Raw genomic sequence first — 25585 nt, 5'->3', positions numbered from 1 at the left:
GCTGGCTGTAACACAGTCTTTTCTTATTTGGTGTCCAGGCTGCGGTTCTTTAACCAGCTGGAGGATGAGCTCCAGTCTCAAGAACACGAGGAGCAGTGGCTCAGGGACAAGGGTCAGCAACTAGCCCAGAGAGATGCAGAGCTGGCCGGGGAGGTTCTCAGGGAGATCAGCCTCTTGGAAACCACCTGGGAGGATACCAAGAGACTCATAACTGACAGGTAGGGTTCTGTCTTCAGCATCAAATGTTGAAGACCAAATTATCTTGTATAGTTGCTTATATCACAATCTAAACTCATCACACACATGTAAATAGCAGCAAACTTGTGTAGATATTTATTTATATACTGGATTCTTGACATAGCTATGTGCTATATCTACTGCTGTACAGATCATCCTTAGTATTTCTTGTGTACGTATGTATAGATTGCATAGATTGCATTTTTATACTGCTACAGTGCTATTTGGGTTGTTTTGGATTCATCCCGCCATTCTTGAATTTATTTATTCAATTTTGACATTGAATTGTTTGACATTTGACAGCATTGTTAGCAGCTAGTAACATAACATTTCGCTGCACAGCTATAACACCTGCTAAACTGTGTACACGACCAATACCATGTTATTTGATCTAACATACTGTAGCTCATGCAAGAGAGTATATGAACACTTCAACAATTCAAATCCAGAAGCACAATTTCACCCCACAACTGAGTCATTTGAAGAGATGTTTGTTGTCAGGCAGGAGCAGTGCAGTGTTTTGGTGGAGCTGATGAGAGAATACCATAACCTGAGGACATACATAGCCGCCACCATGGAGAATACTGAGGCTGACATCGGCTCGGCTCTGAAAGACCACGAGGAGACCAAGAGATCGCTGGCTAAGGTTAGGATAATGACATTCATCTCAGTTCTCGTATAAACCTGTATACAACTTTGATGCAAAAGGTTTATATTAGTACACAGTTAATAGCTATTATCTTATTATTGCTACTATGATTATACATTGACCTGGGGCGGCAGGGTAGCCTAGTGGTTATAGTTCAACCCCCTGAGCTGACAAGGTACAAATCTGTCGTTCTGCTCCTGAACAGGCAGTTAACCCACTGTTCCTAGGCCGTCATTGAAAATAAGAATTTGTTCTTAACTGACTTGCCTAGGTAAATAAAGGTAAAATAAAAAAACTTCAAAATAAAAGTAATCACTTTTTTAAAAAAGTGCCCTTTGTTTTCTTACCTGTACTGATACAGCATGAAGCAGTGAAGGCAGAGATGTTGGCCAAGCAGAGTGAGCTGGACCAGTTCTCCAGTAAAGGAAAACTTCTGCTGTGTGATCTGAAGAAGATCCCAGACTGTGAGGCTCAGCTGATCACGACAGACATGCAGACTCTAGTAGACCAGTGGCTCGAGGTAAGTCTACATGGACAATAGAAAAACAAGAGGTACAATAGTGATAGTGCCATTGGAGTCCAAAAGATCAGCCTTGACTTGACCTTTTTACTCTGACTGTAAGGACCATAGGTCATCAGGAAGAATGGACCCCAGAAAGAGTAGCTGCTGCAGGAGCAACAGCTTATAGGGATCCTTGACTTGACTTAAACCCTTTGAGACATGTTTCCCGGAAGCCTATCCTCGACTAAAAAGCACTTTCTCTTAAGCATGCTTTTTTTATACAGGAGAAGGCCTAATCTGGGCCTGGAAACCAACTATTTTACTCTGTGAGGAGCATAGGTCATCCGCTGCTCACTGTTTTGGGACAGTTTCTTAAGTTCCATCAGTTTGTCCATCTCTGTTATTACCAATCTTGTTCTCCCGTGATTTATTTTGCCCGCACAGTTTTGTGAATTTACAGAGGTTGATTTAGTCCCTTTACATTCCAGGTGTCTGAGAGGATTGAAAACAACATTGAGCATCTGAGCCAGAGCCTGGCGTTGTCGGATGACGTGCAGCAGATCAGTGAAGAGATCGAGGGCTGGACCAACAGCTCAATGATGGAACTCAGTGAAAGCCTGAATAACCTCATTGGCAGCCAGAGAATGGAGACCAGACTCTCTGCGTTACAGGTAGGATACATGGATAGAGTCACACATTCACAGAGATGAGATATTCCTTACTACTGTCATTTAAGGGAAACAGTAGAGGAACTTAAACGGGGTCTGTTACCTGCCGAGTTAATTTAGTTGGACTGAATTTCAGACGTTCCAGTCCTGCAGCTGCCAAATCCAAAGTGCTCAATCTCTATATTAAACTAGAGAATCTAGTTGTCTCTCTTTTCCTCCCCTCTCTCTCTATCCAGTTGGAGATGGGGAAGAAAGAGCACCAGCTTGTGACCCTGCAAGGGAAAGTGTCAGAACTGAAGCAACTCAACTGTAGCCAGGACACTCCCGCCAAACTACAGGTACAGCACACGATTGGTTTGAAGCCCAAACTTCAGACATCTATAGTTTAGGAAATTCTTCTTTGAAGTTCTATAAGTTCAGGGCAACTTTTTAACTAACTGACACAATGTGAGTTTCCCTAGGATCATTTTAAATCCATTGGTAGGCAATGGATGAATAATAGTGCTAAAACGTTTAGGTAAACTCATCCTCCGTTGGTTTGCCCCATACAACTTCAGCAGGAGCTAATCAATATTCTGTGTGTTTATTTCAGGTGCTGGAGGCGGACCTGAGGAAAAAGCTGAGCCAGGTGCAGAAGCTATGTGAGCAGGCCAGGGGAAACCTCAGGGACTTCAGCTCCCAGAGGAAGCAGTTAGAGGACTACATTACCCAAATGTCTGATTGGCTGAAGAGCTTAGAGCAGTCCCTGACGAGCTCACCGATTGGCTCTGACCTAGAGGACATCTGCAGAGTCAAGGTAGGTAGACATTGAATTGAAACAGGTTTTACCTGAGATTTTACTTGACTTAGTCCTCTTAGCCGCCAACATAGGGCATCCCCCATCACTTTCCACCTCACTCTTTCCTGAACAAGGCCTTTTCCCTCTTCCCGACTATACTAAGTTCTTGTTCTGAGAGCTCACACTTGTTATTATTTATATTATTATTGTTGTATGTGTTAATTCGTATGTATGTAAATTGCATAACAGGACCTCCAGAAGGACCTTCAGAACCAGCAAGGCAGCATAGATTCCACCAGGGAGAGCTTGAACACTCTGTGTCGGAAGTACCCTTCTGAGGAGCTGGCTGGGCTGGGTAGTGCACTCACTGACCTTATCAAGGGCTATGAGTCTGTCAACCAGCTTTCCTCCAGGACCCTGGCCTCACTGCAACACGGCCTGCAAAAACACTTCAACGGTGAGGATGGCTGGTTCCTAAGAGGGGTTATAAGGGGTTATAGCTCAGTTGGTAGAGCATGGCTTGTAACGCCAGGGTAGTGGGTTATTGGACCACCCATACGTAGAATGTATGCACACATGACTGTAAGTCGCTTTGGATAAAAGCGTCTGCTAAATGGCATATATTATTTATTATAACGACGCAACACAAAGTGCCTGGTCACAGCCCTTAGCCGTGGTATATTGGCCATATATCACAAAACCCACAGGTGCCTTATTCCTATTATAAACTGGTTACGTAATTAGAGCAGTAAAAATAAATGTTTTGTCATACCTGTGGTATACGGTCTGATATACCAAGGCTGTCAGCCAATCAGTACACTATTCTGTTCTCTTTTATTCTGTTCTGTGCTATTCTTTATTTGTTCTATTGTAGTCTAACTAGACTATTCTAAACTACTCTGGGACCATGACAATAACAATATAATGAATAAGATGATGATGGTGATGATGATGATGATGATATCTCTCTCTCTTTTCTGTAGAGCTGGTTCGGGAGTTCCATAGCTGGCTGTCTGGGCAGAGGGAGGTCGTGAAGGAGTGCTCTGACCAATCAGGAGACACTAGCATCGTGGAGCGTAAACTCCAGAAGCTAAAGGTACAGTCCGAACATAGCATAGAACCCATAGAAACCATAACCCTCAAATATACTATTAATCCTCAATCGCTTAGGGTCGGTTTCTTTGACGCAGATTAAGTCTAGGCCTTGACTAAAAACTATTTCATTAACATTTTCCCTTGAGTCTGCTTTTTTGTCCAGGATTAGATTTAATTTTGTTCAAGTGTTTCCCTTGACATGTTACCTCCTATCCTTTAGGGGGCGCTGGAGCGTGTGGAAGACGGGGAGGTACGTCTGACTCAGGTGTGTGAGGAAGGGGAGAAGCTCCTGCTCCACCTCCCTAAGGCCAGTGCTGGCCAGGTGCAGCAGCACCTCTCCTCCATCCAGCAGGACTGGGACCGCTATGTTGAGCAGTGTAGACTCAACCAGCAGGCCCTGGAGGACAGCACTGCACAACTCAATGGGTAAAATATACTTGGGATGGATCTCAATAATATAAAGAGACTTTGTCTCCTCCTCTCCTTTCTTTCATCTTAACTTATCCAGGCCTATCCAGGTGTTGCTCTTTCACATCAGTACAGATGGGGGGGGACTAAGAGAATTTAGAATTTTGAGCTTTATAATATTGAGACGCACCCTTGAAACCCAGGAGTGGGCCTCAGGAGTACAGTCATAGATGTGAGTGACATGACTGTGACATGGTCATATAATATCTCTGTCTGTCAGGTTTGAGGGGCGTCTGAAGAGGCTGAGGCAGTGGCTGGAACACATGGAGCAGAGGGTGACCTCAGAGCTGCCTGAGGAGAAACACAGGGGTCTTGAGAAGGCAACACTGGAGGGGGTGGAGGAATACCAACAGGAAGTGCTCAAAGAGAGGGACTCTTTCGAGCGACTGTGTCAGGAGTCACAGGTCTTGAATGAAGGTGGACGGGGCGACGGTGGTGAGACGCGGGCGGCTGCAGGGCTGCAGTCTCAGCACCAGGCTCTGCTGCGGAGGGTTAGGGAGAGGCTGAGGTGCTGCCAGGTAAACCTACAGGAACAGGAAGCATTTAAGGAGACCCTGCAGAGCACCTGGTCCTGGCTAAACGGGATGAAGGAACGACTGGGGACCCTCAATAGTACCCTGGGGAACAAGGTGACGCTGGAGAAGAGACTGGGACTGGTACAGGTTAGTAGAATCAAGAATTGACTCAATAGTCCTTGAATAAAAGTATTTGGGTGCAGGGTTGGAAAGACATATCAACTGGAAAATAACATTTCTGGTACAGGTCAGACAAAATGACCCTAATTGACTCTGCACAAAAGTAATGCCCTATATAGGGAATAGGGTGCCATTTCAGATTGGCCCTAAAATAGACACCTTACTTTGGTCTTTAGCAATATGATAGCTTGAGGCATTGAAGGTCAATATTTCAATGAGCAATGTTATCCATGGTTGATGAACAGGTCTTCAACTAAACTAAAATAAAGTTGGATTTGATTTGTTTTGACACTTCCTTCGTGTGTTCCAGGACATCCTGTTGATGAAAGGCGAGGGCGAGGTGAAGCTGAACATGGCGGTAGGGAAGGGCGAGCAGGTTCTGAAGCACCACAGTGTGGAGGGTCAGGAGGCCATCTGCTCCCAGTTACAGAACCTGAAGGACGCCTGGGCCAGCATGCTCATGACCTCCATGAGTTGTCACAGGTACTGTACAATGTTGTATTTCCTATCTATCTATCTATCTATCTATCTATCTATCTATCTATCTATCTATCTATCTATCTATCTATCTATCTATCTATCTATCTATCTATCTATCTCCTCTGTTTATGTTTAATCTCTACATGTGTGTATCCTCCCTCAGTCGTCTGGAATGGACGGTAGCCCAGTGGAGTAACTACCAGGATAGTAAGGGGCAGCTGCAGCAGTGGATGGAGTCTGTGGAGCAGGAGGTGAGATTCGGCTGAACACACTAGTCTTTTCTTACTACCACTGATTTAGCATGTATGGGCTATTTTGAAGGTTTCACTTGATTGATTGTGACATATGGTGGTTTTACCTTCCTTATTTGAATGCACTGATTGTAAGTCACTCTGGATAAGAACATTCGCTAGATTGCTAAAATGTATTAGTAATCTAATGATATATGTAAATGTAGGTGGGTTTGGCCCTGGACCAGCAGCCAGGCCTGAAGGAGAAGGCCTATCTCCTGGAGCGTCTCAGAGCCCTCCAGGCTGACGTGGAAGCCCACGCAGCACCACTGGCCAGGCTGACAGAGACGGCTGCAGAGCTGCATGAGAAGACAGGTGACCAGGCCTTTGGACCAGAGCAGAGAATGGAAGTCAATGCACACTTCGCTGACATTACCGCTGTCGTCAAGGTAATCAAGCCCTGCTCCTAGAGGATGGCAGTTAAGTACATATGTCTCTCCTTTGTATAAGAACTGACGATAATGGTAGAAACCATTTTCTTTTTGTGTTATTAGCCGTAAACCATCTAGTTCGGTTGTTGAAACAGACTTTGTTAATGCATCTAGAAAATATCCTAACAGTCCTGGTTCACAGTGTACTCTATGGGCAAACAGCCTAACCCAGTCTCTATATGCTGTCCATCCCCCAGGGTAAGGTTCAGGCCATGGAGAACAGAGTGACAGAGCATGAGCACTACCTGGAAGCTGTGAGGGACTTCAATGATTGGCTGGCCTCTGCCAAGGAGGAGCTCCAGCGCTGGTCTGACCTGTCAGGAGACTCCACCTCTGTAAACAGGAAACTTGCCAAAGTCCAGGTGAGGATGTTCAAGCATCACTTACAGTATCTCAATGTCCATCACCCCCTTGTTGACACATCATAGGGAAGCTTATTATAGTTTAGTCCATAAAAGTAATCATTATAGATGAGAAAATAAGAAGACTCACAACTCACAATATTTGAGGCACACAGGATCATAAATACATGTTACCCTCACATAAAGAAATGTGTCTCTCTCTTAGTCTGCGTTTACCCTCTATAGGACATCAGAGTGACAAATGGAGAATAGTCAGTTAGCTAATAACAGTCGTAGTCAGTTGCAGTAGCTAACAACAGTTGACGTAGTTGGCAGTAACAGTAACAGTTGAATGTTTCCTGTTTCATTGTTCCATGTTCCATGTTGAACTTCAGGAGCTGATAGACTCCAGGCAGCGTGGCCGAGAGCGTCTGAGCCGGGTGCAGCGTTGTGGGGCTGCAACGAGGGACCACACTGGCTCCGCAGGCTTCGAGGCAGTGGAGAGGGAGGAGGCAGCCCTGCTGTCTGCCTGGGAGCAGTGGGAGCGCGGGGCATTGCAGAACAGGGCAGGCCTGGAGACTGCTCTCTCCCAACTCGCCAGCTCCGAACAGGAGTTTAACTGCTTGGCTGCTCAGCTGGAGGTGGACCTGCAGGAGTTTAGCAGTCAGCTACAGGAGTGGAGACACAGGCTCTCTCATGCAGAGGGGAAAAACAGTAGAGAGGAGGCTGTGAAGGGCTGGCAGATTGCAAAGGTAAGGCTCATTTGTAGGTGCTCTTAAAAATACTGTTTAAAGGCTCAATGCAGCCTTTTTACCTCAGTATGAAATCATACGGATCCATGCCGCGAGGGGTCCAATCTGGACAGTGGGTGGAACTACAGTGCCCTAATAAACTATTCATACCCCTTGACTTATTCCACATTTTGTTGCGTTATAGCCTGAATTCAAACTTGATTAAATAGATTTTTCTACACACAATACCCAATAATGACATGGTGAAAACATGTTTTCAGAAATATTTGCAAATTTCTTGAAAATTAAATACAGAAATAGATCATTTACATAATTATTCACAACCCTGAATCAATACGTGTTAGAATCACCTTTAGCAGTGATTACAGCTGTGAGTCTTTCTGGGTAAGTCTCTAAAACCCCATTTCCACTGGCACTTAAAATTAGGGACAAATTCTATCTGGCTCGAATGGAATTCTCAAATTGGAGCTGGGTCGAGGGAAACCTGGGCCAGCACAGCCCAGTTTCACAACTGGTGCCAGCTCGATTAGAATTCTGGCTAGTGAAGCACTTAATATGCTTCAACCAGTTGATCACTGCTGGAAGCTGGCACCATGTTTAGCTAGCTCGTCTGGGCTTGTTGTTGTTTGCTAGCACATGGAGAAGCAATACTGCAGTAGTTAGACATGTCACAATTACCACCGGATCCTTCATTCATTTTTACACAAATAAACTGGAGAGCAGTCAGCCCATCATTTCTCATTTCTGGAGGAAGTGGAAACGCAATTCAAGCTAGGCAACCTAGGTTGACTTCTAAGTGCCAATGAAAACGGGGCTTATGAGCTTTGCACACCTGGATTGTTCAAGATGTGCACATGATTTGCAAATTCTTCCATCTCTCTAGTTGGTTGTTGATCATTGCTAGACAGCCATTTTCAAGTCTTGCCATAGATTTTCAAGCCGATTTAAGACAACATTGTAACTTGGCCACTCAGGAACATTCAATGTTGTATTGGTAAGCAACTCCATTGTATATTTGGCCTTGTGTTTTATGTTAATGTCCTGCTGAAAGTTGAATTTGTCTACCGGGGTCTGTTGGAAAGCAGACTGAAACAGGTTTTCCTCTATGATTTTGGTGTGCTTAGCTCTATTCCATGTTTTTATCATAAAAAAGTCCTGGCTGTTTACAAGCATACTCATAACATGATGTAGCCACCACCATGCTTGAAAATATGAAGAGTGGTACTCAGTGATGTGTTGAGTTGGATTTGCCTCAAACATAACACTTTGTATTCAGGACAAAAAGTTACTTTGTTTGCCATATCTTTTGCAGTTCTACTGTAGTTCCTTGTTGTAAACCGGATTCATTTTCCTTTAATATTTTTATTCTGTACATGCTTCCTTCTTTTCATTCTATCATTTAGGTTAGTATTGTGGAGTAACTGCAATGTTGTTGATCCATTCTCGATTTTCTTCTATCAAAGCCTTAAACTGTAACTTTTTTTAAGTCACCATTGGCCTCATGGTAAAATCCCTGAGTGGTTTTCTTCTATCAAAGCCATTAAACTGTAACTTTTTTTAAGTCACCATTGGCCTCATGGTAAAATCCCTGAGTGGTTTTCTTCTATCAAAGCCATTAAACTGTAACTTTTTTTAAGTCACCATTGGCCTCATGGTAAAATCCCTGAGTGGTTTTCTTCCTCTCCTGCAACTGTTCGTAAGGACACCTGTATCTTTGTAGTGACTGCATGTATTGATACACAATCCAAAGTGTAATTAATAACTTCACTATGCTCAAAGGGATATTCAATGTCTTCTTTTTTTACCCATCTACCAATAGGTGCCCTTCTTTGCGAGGCATTGGAAAACCTCCCTGGTCTTTGTGGTTGAATCTGTGTTTGAAATTCACTGCTTGACTGAGGGACCTTTACAAATAATTGTATGTGTGGGTTACAGAGATGAGGTAATCCTACAAAAACAATGTTAAACACTATTATTGCAAACAGAGTGAGTCCATGCAACTTACTGTGACTCGTAAAGCACATTTTTACTCCTGAACTTATTTAGGCTTGCCATAAAAAACGTGTTGAATACTCAAGACATTTCAGCCTTTCATTTTTTATTAATTTGTAACAAATTCCACTTTGACATTGTGTGTAGGCCAATGACACAAAATCTCAATTTAATACATTTTTAATACAGGCTGTAACACTACAAAATCATCCGCACAATCCACAATGGCGCGAAAGCCCAAAACACACAGCACAGGTACTCACACACACTAACGGACATAGTAACAATAATCGACAGGACAATGGTGAACAAACACACACTTATACAATTACTAATCAATGGGAATAGGGGCCAGGGGTGTGTAATGAAAGTTCCGGAGGGATCCGTGACACTGTCTTTCTTATTGGTATATTAACTAAGTCGGAGGGCCAAAACTCCATCCCACCAAAACAGGCTTTTCAAACAGCTCTTACACTAAAAGGGCATTATCATAATTTTCACAATTTTACAGTATTATTCCAACCACATAGTGTGAAAATGTACACTGAGTATACAAAACATTAAGGACACCTTCCTAATATTGAGTTGCACTCCCACTTTTGCCCTCAGAAGGACTTCAATTTGTTGGGGCTTTGACTGTACAAGGTGTCCAAGGCATTCCACAGGGATGCTGGCCCATATTGACTCCAATGCTTTCCACAGTTGTGTCAAGTTGTCTGGATGTCCGTTGCGTGGTGGACCATTCTTGATACACACGGGAAACTGTTGAACGTGAAAAACCCAGCAGTGTTGCAGTTGTTGACACAAACCGGTGCACCTGGTACCTACTACCATACCCTGTTCAAAGGCTCTTAAATATTTTGTCTTGCCCATTCACTCTCTGAATGTCATACATACACAATCCATGTCTCAAGGCTTAAACATCCTTCTTTCACCTGTCTCCTCCCCTTCATATACACTGACAAGTGGATTTAACAACTGACATCACTTTGTACACTCAGTCTATATAAGACACTGGAAAATCATATATTTGATTGCACTGGTCCTTTTAGTATTGCTGCAATGCTAAAACGAAATGTAACATTAAAGGAAGGCTTAGATCCGTAATACTTATGATGACTGTTTACTTTTCAAAGTGGAAGTTAGAAATTCCAAAAATCACCATATCCTTGGGGCTACATTCACAATCCTCCATTCACTCTCCTCTAAAGCAACTTCTCATTGTGTCTGTGCCCCCCAGGACACTCTGGAAGGTCTAGTCAAAATGGAGCCCATGTCAGACAGTCTGAAGTTCCAGCTCAACGGTCTGTGTCGGTTCTCCAAGGACCTGGGTACTCAGTCAGAGAGAGTGTCCTCCCTTATCAAGGAGTACAACAGGTAAGTCATTCATCAGCATGATGGATGGGGTCGTACTATACCTGACATTCAAATAATTTGTTTAAATAGTTTTTGGAGTGTGTATTACATACTGTTCTGTTGCAAAGCCATTGCATACGCTATGGGCCCGATTCCAAGTTGAGATAAGTAGATAATTTACTTGTTTACGGATGTCAATGAGAGCCAAAATGTAAGTTAAGTATGCAGAATCAGATCTCAAGTCAGAATACCGTCCTGTAGGCACTGTATACAAGTCAGAATACCGTCCTGTAGGCGCTGTATACAAGTCAGAATACCGTCCTGTAGATGCTGTATACAAGTCAGAATACCGTCCTGTAGACGCTGTATACAAGTCAGAATACCGTCCTGTAGGCGCTGTATACAAGTCAGAATACCGTCCTGTAGGCGCTGTATACAAGTCAGAATACCGTCCTGTAGATGCTGTATACAAGTCAGAATACCGTCCTGTAGGCGCTGTATACAAGTCAGAATACCGTCCTGTAGATGCTGTATACAAGTCAGAATACCGTCCTGTAGATGCTGTATACAAGTCAGAATACCGTCCTGTAGATGCTGTATACAAGTCAGAATACCGTCCTGTAGATGCTGTATACAAGTCAGAATACCGTCCTGTAGGCGCTGTATACAAGTCAGAATACCGTCCTGTAGATGCTGTATACAAGTCAGAATACCGTCCTGTAGGCGCTGTATACAAGTCAGAATACCGTCCTGTAGGCGCTGTATACAAGTCAGAATACCGTCCTGTAGGCGCTGTATACAAGTCAGAATACCGTCCTGTAGGCGCTGTATACAAGTCAGAATACCGTCCTGTAGGCGCTGTATACAAGTCAGAATACCGTCCTGAAGATGCTGTATACAAGTCAGAATACCGTCCTGTAGATGCTGTATACAAGTCAGAATACCGTCCTGTAGGCGCTGTATACAAGTCAGAATACCGTCCTGTAGATGCTGTATACAAGTCAGAATACCGTCCTGTAGATGCTGTATACAATTATCTGTCCTCTCTTCTCCCTCCTAGGCTGAGCCTGCGGGCCTCCAGAGAATGCCAAAACAAAGAGAAGCTTCTGGAGCAGGAGTTCCGTGCCGCTTTCCGAGAGTTCCAGCTGTGGCTGGTCAATGCCAAAATCAACACAGCCAAGTGCTTTGATGTGCCTCAGAACCTCAGTGAGGCCTCCTCCAGTCTGCAGAAGATACAGGTACGTTAAGGCCCAGTTTCCCTGGACACAAATCAAGCCTAGTCCATCAGGTTCAATGGATGACCTCCATGAGTTCTTCAATGGAAGTTCTCTATTAAAGCGCTTCTAATCTGTCCAGGAAACCTTTTGTCCTTAAACACATTTGGCCTTGCAAGCACATTTGATTGAATTGGACATTCTTTTTTAAAGAATGCATCTTATCTCTTGGCCATTCTGTCTCCACCCCCAAGGAGTTCCTGAGTGACAGGGAGCAGGGCCACTCCAAACTAAATGCTGTGGCGCTCAGTGGTGAGCTGGTGGTCAGTATCGCTGCCAAGGACAGAGTAGATGCTGTCCGGGCCAAAATGAGCAGTGCCAGAGAAGACTGGAAGACTCTGATGTCCAACTTGCACCAGAGGGAGACTGCCCTACAGGTAATCAATTGATGTAAAGTACAGCATGTGAATCCTTTAAGTGGTGAGAATATGTCATCTATTCAGTTTGTATAAAATAAAATAGAAATTCACACTCATTGTACTTTACTGTGTCTCGAGAGCAAGCATTTTGCAATTTTAGCAATTTGTGTGATGCTGAAACCTGTTTTGAATTGTGTATCAGAGGTTGCGTGTGTTTCACTCTTCTTTCAGAACCTCCAGTCTCAGATGAAGGACTTTGAGGCGAGTGTGGAGCCTCTTCAGGAGTGGCTGAACGGGACAGAGGTTGCTGTACAGGAGAGCAGCACACGACTCCATGACCTCACTGCCAAAAAGCAGGAGTTGCACAAGCTGCAGGTATACATGGCTCTCAGCCTGTCAAATCACGAAGAGCTATCCTCATAACTGTCCCATCATCCCACCAATCACCATGCCCTGCCAGGCACCAGCATGGCCGTTATAGAAGCTCACCATTTCAGCTCAGTCACTGTGAATCAGTGATGGAGTTCCTTCATCGCACTGTCAAAGCTTAACATAACTGTTCACTGCTCATTTCTGCCCTGCTACCTACCCGATCTATTTTCAAATGCTTCTGCTGTATGTGTGTTCAATGCGGGGTAAATAATAACTGTTTAAAGAGTTGACACTTAACAGCCCTGTTCAATGTTTTCAAACGCTTCAAACATCTTTGTTGTGTTCATTAACCTTCTTTTGATTGCCATGTCATGACAGAATTTCATGTTCATAACATTGACTCAGTCTGCTTTTTCTTCCATTGCATTACAACCCTGGTCTGTAAGTGTTTATGTTAACTTGGCTAACTGTCTCTGTGTGTTGGCTTGCATGCTTCTGTCTCTGTGATAACCTGCTTGTGCCCTTGCAGTCTGTGCTCGAGGAGTTAGCCTCTCAAGAGGTTCAGCTGATAAGGCTCAGAGAGAAGGCCCAGCTACTGTGGGATGGACATGCGGCCAGAAAGAGCTTTGTCCACCGTGTCTCGCAGCTCTCCGCTCAGTACTTAGCTCTAACCAACCTGACCAAGGTAACTAACACCTGCCTGCCCGCCTGTCCACCTGCAAGAGGGCAGGCAGGAGGAACTAGACTGAGGTTTGAGTCACCTCTCCGGTTAAAATTATGTATATAATCAATGAATTTCCAATCTTATAGCTGAAAAATGAAATACTGTAACCAATGTAAACTTACAAAATTACTGCTGCTCTTCTTTTATTCCATACTGAATTTTACCCCTATGGCATTTGTATACACAAACCCCAGGTTCACTTTGAGTTGAATTTGTTACGAGTGTGCAAACAAATGAACACACAGTGACTGACCTATGACATGTGCTATGCTTTGTGGTTCTACAGGAGAAGGCTTCCCGTATCGACCGTATCGTCACTGAGCACCAGCTGTTCTCCCAGGAGCTGAAAGAGCTGCAGAACTGGTTGGCCGACACCAGCCACATGCTGCAGACCTACCGCACTCCCACAGCAGACAAAAATGTCCTGGACAGCAGGATGATCAAGCTGGAGGTACAGTACAACCACCTCTGACCTACATCAAGCTAAGATAAACTTAGCTAAGCTAAACTAAACTAAGTAAAGCTAAATTTTTATTAGCTACAATTAAATACAATCAACTAAACTAAACTTGGACTTGGATTATAGAGTAAAAGTTGTTTTAAATCTCCAGTATGTTATGGGTAGCTACGTTAGCATTGCTACTGCCTTCCAGATGTCTGAACTCATTTTGTAATACATGTATTGACCCTTGATGTGTCTCAGGCGTTGCTGACAGCACGTCAGGAGAAGGAGATCCAGCTGAAGATGCTGGTCACCAGGGGAGAGTCTGTCCAGAGGAACACATCAGTAGAGGGTGTACCAGTAGTCTGCAAGAACATCCAGGACCTCAAAGACTCCTGGGATACCCTGCTTTCCGCCTCCATCCAATGCAAAAGGTTAGCTTCTCTTTTTAATGTCCTGAATGATTAGAATGCCTTAGTAGAATACTTACTGGGTTATGATAACATCTGATCAAATTGAATATTTGTTTTTACTGTGAACATTCTGAACACAACTGCCAACTTAAGAATGTTGGTCAATGTTGAGACTGTACAAGTGCCTTTAGTTGCGATCAGCTAACTGTGTGATATATTTATGTGTACTACACTGTATTCCCTCACAGCCAGTTGGAGGGAGCCCTCTCCCAGTGGACCAGCTACCAGGAGGACGTGTGTCAGTTTGTGGGCTGGGTGGAGCGTGTTGAGGAGAGCCTGGACCCAAGAGACAAACAATGCTCCGAGATGAGAGACAAAGCTGCCAACCTGGGCAAAGCCAAGGTACCTGCGGTCATCTACACTGAGTATACCAAACTTTAGCAACACCTTCCTAATATTAAGTTGCAACCCCCCCCCCCCCTTCCCTCAGAACAGTCTCAATTTGTCGGGCATGGACTCTAGCGTTCCACAGGGATGTTGGCCCATTTTGACTCCAATGCTTCCCACAGTTGTGTCAAGTTGGCTGGATGTCCTTTGGGTGGCGGACCATTCTTGATACACACAGGAAAATGTTGAGTGAAAAAGAAACGCCAGCGTTGAAGTTCTTGACACAAACCGGTGCGCCTGGCACCTACTACCATACCCCATTCAAAGGCACTTACATGTTTTGTCCTGCCCATTCACCCTCTAAATGAATAAACGTCTCAATTGTCTCAATGCTTAAAAATAATTTTTTAACCTGTCTCCTCCCCTTCATCTACACAGATTGGTGAATTTAACAGGTGACATCAATTAGGGATCAAAGCTTTCACCTGGTCAGTCTGTCATGGAAAGAGCAGGTGGCCTCAATGATTTGTACACTCAGTGTATACTACTTTTTCTTACTGACAGTCAATGGGAAATGTGATTGCAAATAATGAACAGTGAAAGAGGAAATAATATCTGGTGCCGGTGCCAATAATAATGGTGAAAGAGGACATCTTTGTCATGTGCCTCTGCCTTGTGAAACATTTTGATAAAGTGACACTAACACAGTGTCATGCCATGGTTTGCTTCAGCTTTAGACAGTGCAAATAATAATGGTGAAAGAGGACATCCTTGTCCGGTATTTTGATTTTTTTGTATTTATTAGGATCCCCAATTAGCTGCTGCCGAGGAAGTGGCTACTCTTCCTGGGGTCCAAACAAATAACAATACAACAAATAAAATACATAATATACATAAATATACATTGCACTACATTTACATTACAATTTAGTAGGCACTCCTATCCAGAACTAACAACAGCTAGTGCATTTATCTTAACCTGTTTGGGAACGGGGTTCCGCTGGCCAACAGCCAGTGAAATTGCAGGGCGCCAAATTCAAACAACAGAAATCTCATAAATCAAATTTCTCAAACATACAAGTATTAGGCACCATTTTAAAGATACCATTCTCGTTAATCCAGCCACAGTGTATGATTTCAAAAAGGCTTTACAGCGAAAGCTCCACAAACGATTATGTTAGGTCACCACCAAGTCACAGAAAAACACAGCCATTTTTCCAACCAAAGAGAGGAGTCACAAAAAGCAGAAATATAGATAAAATTCATCACTAACCTTTGATGATCTTCATCAGATGACACTCATAGGTCTTCATGTTACACAATACATGTATGTTTTGTTCGATAAAGTGCATATTTATATCCAAAAATCTCATTTTACATTGGCGTGTTATGTTCAGTAGTTCCAAAACATACAGTGATTTTGCAGAGAGCCACATCAATTCACAGAAATACTCATCATAAACATTGATCATAGATACAACTATTATACATGGAATTTTAGATAAACTTCTCCTTAATGCAACCGCTGTATCAGATTTCAAAAAAACTTTACGGAAAAAGCATACCATGCCATAATCTGAGTACGGCGGTCAGAGCCCAAACCAGCCAAAGAAATATCCGCCATGTTGTGTAGTCAACATTAGTCAGAAATAGCATTATAAATATTCACTTACCTTAGATGATCTTCATCAGAATGCACTCCCAGGAATCCCAGTTCCACAATAAATGTTTAATTTGTTCGATAAAGTTCAGAATTTATGTCCATATACCTCCTTTTGTTAGGGCATTTGGTAAACAAATCCAAACGCGCGTGCCATAGCCAAGAGAGACAACCACATATCACAGTCATATCCCAACCATGTATCAATACATACAGTAATACAATATATAATACAATGCACAATACAATAGGAGGGTGCCTCTGCCTTATAAAAAGTCACCAAATGCCAATGTAATAGACGTTTCGTTTTATCCTAAACTAACCTAACCCCGTGTCATGCTGTGTTTTAAATGCAGTAGAAACATTCACATTAGGCCTGATCCATGTTGTGTCTGTTTCAGCTTCTCTATGAGGAGGTTCTTAGCCACAGCAGGCTACTGGACACCATCACCGTGAAGGGAGCCAACATGGCGGAACACTACGTCACCCAGCTAGAGCTCCAGGACCTGCAGGAACGATACCACACCGTCAAGGACAACACCAAGGTATATACAGTACAGCAGTGAAGCATCCATCTCCTTCTTATATGTTAGTATCACTTGCCAGATTATCAAATCAAAATACAACTGCACCGTGAAATGTTTACTTACAAGCCCTTAACCAGCAATTCAGTTCAAGAAATAGAGTTAAGAAAATATTTACTAAATTAACTCAAGTAACACAATAAAATAACAGTAACGAGGCTATATACAGGTGGTACCGGTACTGAGTCAATGTGCGTGGGATACAGGTTAGTCGAGGTAATTTGTACATTTAGGTACGGGAGGAATACCTTGTGGCATTCCTCCCGTGCACAGTGACTGTGTGAAGACACAAGTCTCATGTTATCATTTCATATTTTTGTAGTAGTTACATGTCTATAATGCACATATTTGTTTTTGTGTTTCCAGACTGCGGTGGGGAAGGCAGAAGAGCTGGTGCAGGTCCACCAGGAGTACGAGAGAGGCCTAAATGTGTTTGAGGCATGGCTTGAGCAGGAGCAGGAGAAACTGGGCTGCTACACACAGCTAGAGGGGGATGTGGCCACTCTGGAGGAGACGCTTCAGAAACTACAGGTCATAACAAGAACATACTGCTGTTTCCACATACAAGAACCAAAGAAGAGTGGCTTTTCCCATTGATCTTGTGCCCTGACGTATTGAATATAATGGACCATATTCCCAAATTGTTGTCTAAACGTATGTTATTCAGCATGGGGAAAATTGCTTAGCTTTGCCTGTCGGCACGAGATGTATAACGGCGTTGGAATGTCCAGTAATGTTTCGTAATGTTCAGTCTGAATAACAATGACAGCTGCCTCTCTGCATTCATTTCCAGGAGCTGCAGGTCCAGTGCACGGAGGGCCAGGCCCTACTCAACACCCTGCTGGACAGTAGAGACCAGGTTGTGCCCTGGGGTGTCCCCCAAATCGAGGACCGGGTCCTGGAGACCTTGCAGCAGAACAGGAATCTGTACCAGGGTAAGCTGGGAGACACCAGGACCCAGCTCAACAGTACCCTGGCCAAGCTCTGCCAGATGGAGCAAAAGTTTCAGGGTCTGGACAGCTGGCTGAATAGCATGGAGATCAAAGGTCAACTGAGGAGTCATCGCCGATCGGACCGTGCCACCAAGGACGCTCAACTCCAACTGATAAAGGTCAGCATCTTCTTCTACAGCGCCTGAGTTTCAGTAGATGATGTTCGATGTTTGTATGTCTCTTTGAGCTTGTCTTCCAATAGGAGGTACTGGTGTTTCAATAAAGCCCTGTTTCAACTGACACTTAAAATTAGGGAAAATTAGGGCCAATTTCGAGCTGACTGGAATAGATTTCTCAAAATCGAGCTAGCGCGGCCCTGTTTCACAACTGGTGCCTGCTCGATTACAATTTGGGCTGGTGACGCCGTTACTATGCACTATGATCACTGCTGGATGCTGACACAATGTTTAGCTAGCTCGTCTGGGCTTGTTGCTGTCTGGTTTGCTTGGTTAACTAGCTAATAGCCAATGCCATGGCAAGCAGGGTAGGAATTAAGCTAGCTAGTTATGCTAACGATGACGCTAACTGTTTAACTAACTAGCTAACACCAGCAAGCTAAAGACATGGCTCTGAGCCTGGCTGGCACTGGCAGGAGTATGGGCTAACGTTAGTTACAGCATGGTGAGGGTGAATTAAATTATTCAACATTAGCTAAGCCAGCTGCAGTCACATATTGTCTACCTAGCAGCTATTTTCTTGAGGCAGTGGAAACACAATTTCAGCCAGCCCACCAAGGCCAGCCCAACCTGGGTTTACTTCAAAGTGCAAATAGAAACAGGGCTTAAATTCTCTCTCTCTCTCTCTCTCTCTCTCTCTCTCTCTCTCTCTCTCTCTCTCTCTCTCTCTCTCTCTCTCTCTCTCTCTCTCTCTCTCTCTCTCTCTCTCTCTCTCTCTCTCTCTCTCTCTCTCTCTCTCTGTATACAGAGTTGGCAGGAGGAGGTGCTAGTGTACCAGGAGGAGGTGGAGGGTCTGAGTGTTCTAGCCCAGCAGGTCATAGATGAGACCCACATCAGCAGCCGGGTCAGCACCAGAGCTACCCAAGTCACCTCCCGCTACCACGCCCTGCTACTGCACCTACTGGTACGACCTGCTCAGTTACACACATAGGCAGGAACACACAAGCATGCACACACACACACAAACCTTGGACTAATTTACACACCTCAGTTTGCTACCACAGTGCAGAATCTCCATTTCTATCGTTTTTTCTTGGGCTGTCTGTTGATGTACTGCAGGAGAGCATCAAGCAACTACAGGTGGAGGTGTGTTGCATCGAGGAGGCCCAGAATGTGTTCAGGACCTTCTCTGATTGGCTGAGCTCGGCCAAAAACAACTTCAGCACCATGGCCATCAGCATCAGTGTAGTGGACCGTCTTACCATGGAGAGGAAGATGAAGACACTGGAGGTACAGTAACAGACTCTTCTTACAGCCGCTGCCCTGAGTCTTGCGAGAGAGACTCCAGTCTGAGCTTCAGCTAAATGTAAGCCATGCCTCTAGTGGCTCAGTTGGTAGGCAACAACTTTTATGTCGCAAAAGTAAGCTCTTTTGAAATACTTTTTTAGTGCGGACCTAGTGTACTTTAGCATCACAGTGACACTACCAAGTCTCAAACTCTCTTTGCTTTCTTTCATCCTCTGAAAAGGTTATGGTCACAGGCGTAACTGCTTTTGTTTACTCTCTGTGTTTCTTTTCTCCAGGCTCTTCAGGGTGACATGGAGCAGGGCCACAGCTTCCTGAAGACGATGCGTGAGAAGACAGAGCGGGCCGTGGCCTTCCTGGAGGAACCAGAAGCTGAGCAGCTGAGGGAGGAGGTGGATGCTCATAGATCCCAGCTAGAGGGCCTGATGGCTGGGCTACGCACGGAGCACAGCTCCCTGGAGAAATGCATCTCCCTCTCCAAAGACTTCCTGGACAAGTACAAGGCCCAGGCACAGTGGCTCGCTGAGACCAAGGCTTTGTTAAGCTCACCCATCGAGCTCAAAGCTGAGCTCTACCAGAAGAAGGCCCAGTTAGCCAAATATAAGGTACATAGGCTAGCTGATGTCATGCTAATCTGCTTGGTAGGTCACATGCTGCTGTGTTTACTGTTGATAAACTCAACTTCCCGATCGATGTCTGTCTGTCTGTCTGTCTGTCTGTCTGTCTGTCTGTCTGTCTGTCTGTCTGTCTGTCTGTCTGTCTGTTTGTGCTGCGGTAGAAATAATACTTTTCAACAACAGCTGAATGATTTATTGACATTTTAAAGAACATTTTCTTCCTCACATAGACAATCCAGCAGACAGTGCATTCCCACGAGTCAGCGGTGAGGTCAGTGGTTGAGAAAGGAGAGGTTCTGCTGGATATGGTCTGTGACCCCACCATCAGAGACAACATGAACAGGTTGCAGACTGACTACCAGGAACTCTGCACTGCAGCCAAGGTAGGTGTCCTGCATTGAAAGCTGTAATGCTGTGCTTTGGACTCAATGGGTCTACGCGCTACCGTTATACTACATACACTTCTAGCTAGAAGAGTTAGAGGCACCCTGAAAAAATACCATTAAACATAACCCCTAAATGTCTTATAATTGCTACCACTTGCAGTGATCATCTACTACATTATTAGTGAGCTTCCATCATCTGTAACCATCTTACCTGATTGGTGTGGCTGTGGAGACTTCTACTGTAATTGTCTATGAGAGAAAGTGTTTTGAACTTGTTTTCAGAGCCAAGTCCAGAGTCTGGTGGAGTGGGTGAAGGAGCATGAGTGCTACAACAGTGAGCTCCAGGAGGTGGAGAAGGGGCTCCTACAGATGTCCAGTAGGCTGGTCACCTCAGACTCCATGCAGACATGTAGTATGGAGACGGCCACACAACAACTGGCCCGCCACAAGGTGGGTGAATGACTGATGTTAAGGAATGGAACCGTATGAGAATCAATTAGAATGATATTATGTAATAATTGCCATGGAGTTATGCTTCTGAAGTTCAAAACCAACAATCTAAAATGCAATTGTTGTCTACTACTTTTTCAAATCTGAACTCTTGTCTGTCACATTTCTTAGGCAATCATGGAGGAAATAGCTAGTTTTGAGGAGCGCCTGACCAGTCTGAAGGAGAAAGGAGATGACTTGGTGTCCAGCTGTACAACAGATCAGATGCAGGCTAAGACCAGCCAGCAGGTCAAGGCTCACCATCAGGGCACCAGAGACAGCTACTCAGCCATCTGCAGCAGCGCACAGTGTGTGAGTGATATAGTAACACGCTACGCTGCTCTGCTCTGTTCTACTCAATTCAATTCAATTCAATTCAAGGGGCTTTATTGGCATGGGAAACATGTGTTAACATTGCCAAAGCAAGTGAGGTAGACAACATACAAAGTGAATATATAAAGTGAAAAACAACAAAAATTAACAGTAAACATTACACATACATTACACATACTCTCTTACTGTTTCCATCTCCCTCTACCCTGGCTCATCTTCTCACTTGTCTTGGTGTGTCTGTGTCTTCATCAGGTTTACCAGAGTCTGGACAGAGAACTGCAGAAGCATGTCAGTCACCAGGACACTCTGCAGCAGTGCCAGACCTGGCTCTCCACCGTCAATGAGGAGCTACTGCTGCACTGTCAACCTCCCTTTGGCATGCAGGAGGCCCTCAAACAGGTGTCTGTCTGACTGACTGGTTATCCTCTTGCTCTTTTATAGGCAGAGAATGAGAATCAAATGACACAGTAATGTTGTTTCCATGACAACTGGGTTATGCATTGAAGTTCTGGAATTTCATCACCATTCTGAATTCCTTCATCAAGTCAAATAGAAGGCTCTGCTTCTGACCTCAACTGGAAAACCTGATTAATTAATATACTTAACGGAAATTAACACATTTTTTATCAAACTGATGACATTTGTCTGTATATTCCCCTATTACCTGTACAGGTGAAGCACTACAGGGCTCTACAGGAGCAGGCCAGTACGTACCTGGACCTGGTGTGTTCTGTGTGTGACTTGTCTGATGATGCTGTGAGATCCACCACTGCGGAAGTCCAGCAGGTCAAACACACGGTGTGTGGGCTGGTCTTAATGTACATTCACTTCTGGTCATCACATTGTCCCTACAGTATTGACAACAGGGTTTTCCCCATAAGATTCAGTTTCAAGTATTTGGCATATGTAACATGCTGACCACACCGCTCGTGTTGCAAAATACATTTACACATACATGTTATTCAATAATTGCACACACACTGCTCGCGTGTGTCAGTGAGCATCTGTGTGGCCAGGCGCTAAAATAGAAATTGGTTCTATTTGTGAAGCTCAATGCGCTGCAAGTTCAGTCTCTCCCATCTCCTCATTGGTTTTTAGAAGGGTATACCCACATGGGTGATTGAAAGATTAACTGAGGTCCGCACTCCAGTCGGTTGTAGTATTGCACTGTAAAGTTGGTTGCCAAACGTCATATAAAGTCCAAAGAAGAAAAGGAAGCTTGAAGGAAAGAGGAGAGATGATGAGAAATGAAATCGGTTGACCGTTTTATCTGTGGATTAATTGTCGGAGTACATGTGCATTTCAGGTAAAATCACAACCCAATGTTTATATCCCAGGACGAATTAGCTATCAGTGTGTCTGTCAGAGTTCAGTGTGTCAAATTGGAGGGCCTTTAGTCCGTGCCTCTGGGGGTGCAACAGGGTTCAATTCTTGGCCCGACTCTTCTCTGTATACATCAATGATGTCGCTCTTGCTGCTGGTGAGTCTCTGATCCACCTCTACGCAGATGACACCATTCTGTATACTTCTGGCCCTTCTTTGGACACTGTGTTAACAACCCTCCAGACGAGCTTCAATGCCATACAACTCTCCTTTTCTGTCCTCCAACTGCTCTTTAATACAAGTAAAACTAAATGCATGCTTTTCAACCGATCGCTGCCTGCACCGGCCTGCCCATCCAGCATCACTACTCTGGACGGTTCTGACTTAGAAAAAGTGGACAACTACAAATACCTAGGTGTCTGGATAGACTGTAAACTCTCCTTCCAGACTCACATCAAACATCTCCAATCCAAAGTTAAATCTAGAATTGGCTTCCTATTTCACAGAAAAGCATCCTTCACTCATGCTGCCCAACATACCCTCGTAAAACTGACCATCCTACTGATCCTCGACTTCGGCGATGTCATTTACAAAATAGCCTCCAATACCCTACTCAATAAATTGGATGCAGTCTATCACAGTGCCATCCGTTTTGTCACCAAAACCCCATATACTACCCACCACTGCGAACCTGTACGCTCTCGTTGGCTGGCCCTCGCTTCATACTCATCGCCAAACCCACTGGCTCTAGGTCATCTACAAGACCCTGCTAGGTAAAGTCCCCCCTTATCTCAGCTTGCTGGTCACCATAGCAGAACTCTCCAGCAGGTATATCTCTCTGATCACCCCCAAAACCAATTCCTCCTTTGGCCGCCTCTCCTTCCAGTTCTCTGCTGCCAATGACTGGAATGAACTACAAAAATCTCTGAAACTGGAAACACTTATCTCCCTCACTAGCTTTAAGCACCAGCTGTCAGAGCAGCTCACAGATTACTGCACCTGTACATCGCCCATCTATAATTTAGCCCAAACAACTACCCCTTCTCCTACTGTATTTATTTATTTTGCTCCTATGCACCCCATTATTTATATTTCTACTTTGCACATTCTTCCACTGCAAATCTACTTTCTATATTGTATTTACTTCGCCACCATGGCCTTTTTTGCCTTTACCTCCCTTATTTTACCTAATTTGCTCACATTATATATATACTTGTTTTTCTATTGTATTATTGACTGTAGTATGTTTGTTTATTCCATGTGTAACTCTGTGTTGTTGTATGTGTCGAACTGCTTTGCTTTATCTTGGCCAGGTCTCAATTGTAAATGAGAACTTTTTCTCAACTTGCCTACCTGGTTAAATAAAGGTGAAATAAAATAAATCAATAGCAAGCTAGCTAGCTAAATTACCATAAATGTTCAATGCTTTTTGACCTGTCCCCAAATTAATATACTTGGTTGATATATAATTGTTTTTGTTTTGATATTTCAACCTGCGTGTCCTCATTGCTCATGGTGTGGGTGAACAAAATCAATGTGAGCGGGATGACATACGTGGATACACACACGTGCCCGTTTTGGTCAGCAATAAATACACACATTTTACTCTCGCAAGTTCTCACAATAAAAAGAGCATTACATTTCACGTCATTAGAATTCAGGGCAAATATGTAGGCCTATAACAGCCTTGGTGACAGTCTGTTACTGCCCTCTTGCCAACTCCTTATGGAATCGTCATACAAAACATGACGTCTGACTTGACAATGACATTGGAGTCGCCAAAAACACTAACAGACCTGGGACCAGGCTAATAAGTATGCATACAACAACCAGCAAAGGAATCATAAAACTAGTATACAAAAAGACCTACCACAAAACAAGCCAATGTTCAATCCTATAACAAAAAGGTGGTATCTAGAATCTACAAGGTTTCTTCGGCTGTCCCCATAGGAGAACCCTTTGAATTAACCTTTTTGGTTCCAGTTGAACCCATTTGAGTTCCATGTAGAACCCTCTGTGTCAAAACTTATTATGCTATGGGGACAGCTGTAGAACCCTTTTGGAACCCTTTTTTCTAAGAATATGCATAGGTTGACTTCCTTATTGTTCTGCACTCAGCTGTGTACTTCATGTTGTACTGTACAGATGGAGGAGAGGATGTTGAGCTCCCAGGAGCTATGTGAGGGCTGGAGGGAGATAAAGGAGCAGAAGCAGGAGCTATCTGATCAGTTCCAGGACATGGAGCAGCAGCTTCTCAGCCTCTCCAGAAGACCAGCGGAGCTCGAGACCAAGATCGCCCTCAACATGCTCACCCAGGCCAAGGTAGGAAGCAGGGTTAATCCCACAACATGCTCATCCAGGCCAAGGGAGGAAGCAGGGTCAATCCCACAACATGCTCACCCAGGCCAAGGTAGGAAGCAGGGTTAATCCCACAACATGCTCATCCAGGCCAAGGGAGGAAGCAGGGTCAATCCCACAACATGCTCATCCAGGCCAAGGTAGGAAGCAGGGTTAAACCCACAACATGCTCATCCAGGCCAAGGGAGGAAGCAGGGTAAATCACATAGCATGCTCACCCAGGCCAAGGTAGGAGGCAGGGTCAATCCCACAACATGCTCACCCAGGCCAAGGTAGACACCTGATGACAGACCTAAGTGGTTGAAACATTGTCACCAATTAACCACATCAAATAAAATTGTATTTCATGTGCAAAGACAACAGGTCTTTCTCTTTACAGTGAAATGCTTACTTACAAGCCCTTAACCAACAATGCAGTTTTAAGAATGTATGTACTAAAATAAACTGAAGTAAAAAATAAATAAATACAACAAAAAATTTAAAATAAGGACATTTGAAAAATAACTAATAATTAAACTGCAACAATAAAATAACAGGGAACATAGACTGCAGTGTGCAGAGTAAAAAATATGCAATATCAGTCAATAATTTGGACACCTACTCATTCAAGGGTTTTTCTTTATTTTGACTATTTACTACATTGTAGAATAATAGTGAAGACATCAAAACTACAAAATAACACATATGGAATCATGTAGTAACCAAAAAAGTGTTAAA

General features: G+C 43.9%; 1 protein-coding gene across 13 annotated transcripts in view; it reads left to right on the top strand.

Moving 5' to 3' along the window:
• The window catches only part of LOC118369045 (nesprin-1-like), a 95586-nt gene that overhangs the window by 610 nt on the left and 69391 nt on the right, over positions 1-25585 (top strand). For 10 of the 13 annotated variants that reach the window (XM_052496582.1, XM_052496590.1, XM_052496589.1 and 7 more), the window contains exons 3-37: positions 39-218; positions 739-883; positions 1248-1406; positions 1877-2059; positions 2293-2394; positions 2649-2852; positions 3084-3291; positions 3818-3930; positions 4150-4355; positions 4618-5059; positions 5403-5575; positions 5736-5823; positions 6030-6251; positions 6491-6655; positions 7030-7386; positions 10619-10755; positions 11795-11972; positions 12203-12385; positions 12599-12742; positions 13269-13424; positions 13750-13914; positions 14167-14339; positions 14567-14720; positions 16767-16910; positions 17316-17480; positions 17743-18060; positions 18866-19021; positions 19177-19347; positions 19641-19967; positions 20210-20362; positions 20648-20815; positions 20987-21166; positions 21440-21586; positions 21860-21985; positions 24656-24832. In XM_052496582.1, coding sequence (XP_052352542.1) covers positions 39-218; positions 739-883; positions 1248-1406; positions 1877-2059; positions 2293-2394; positions 2649-2852; positions 3084-3291; positions 3818-3930; positions 4150-4355; positions 4618-5059; positions 5403-5575; positions 5736-5823; positions 6030-6251; positions 6491-6655; positions 7030-7386; positions 10619-10755; positions 11795-11972; positions 12203-12385; positions 12599-12742; positions 13269-13424; positions 13750-13914; positions 14167-14339; positions 14567-14720; positions 16767-16910; positions 17316-17480; positions 17743-18060; positions 18866-19021; positions 19177-19347; positions 19641-19967; positions 20210-20362; positions 20648-20815; positions 20987-21166; positions 21440-21586; positions 21860-21985; positions 24656-24832 — 6469 coding nt within the window. Of the gene's footprint in view, positions 1-38; positions 219-738; positions 884-1247; positions 1407-1876; positions 2060-2292; positions 2395-2648; positions 2853-3083; positions 3292-3817; positions 3931-4149; positions 4356-4617; positions 5060-5402; positions 5576-5735; positions 5824-6029; positions 6252-6490; positions 6656-7029; positions 7387-10618; positions 10756-11794; positions 11973-12202; positions 12386-12598; positions 12743-13268; positions 13425-13749; positions 13915-14166; positions 14340-14566; positions 14721-16766; positions 16911-17315; positions 17481-17742; positions 18061-18865; positions 19022-19176; positions 19348-19640; positions 19968-20209; positions 20363-20647; positions 20816-20986; positions 21167-21439; positions 21587-21859; positions 21986-24655; positions 24833-24904; positions 24921-25124; positions 25141-25585 lie in introns of those variants that run through there. The other 3 variants (XM_052496584.1, XM_052496592.1, XM_052496591.1) reach the window with 3 other exon arrangements.

This window comes from Oncorhynchus keta, chromosome 35, assembly GCF_023373465.1.
Source record: "Oncorhynchus keta strain PuntledgeMale-10-30-2019 chromosome 35, Oket_V2, whole genome shotgun sequence".
Classification (NCBI taxonomy): domain Eukaryota; kingdom Metazoa; phylum Chordata; class Actinopteri; order Salmoniformes; family Salmonidae; genus Oncorhynchus; species Oncorhynchus keta.
Note: the sequence above shows the minus strand (reverse complement) of the source record. Positions and strands in the feature narration are given on the sequence as shown.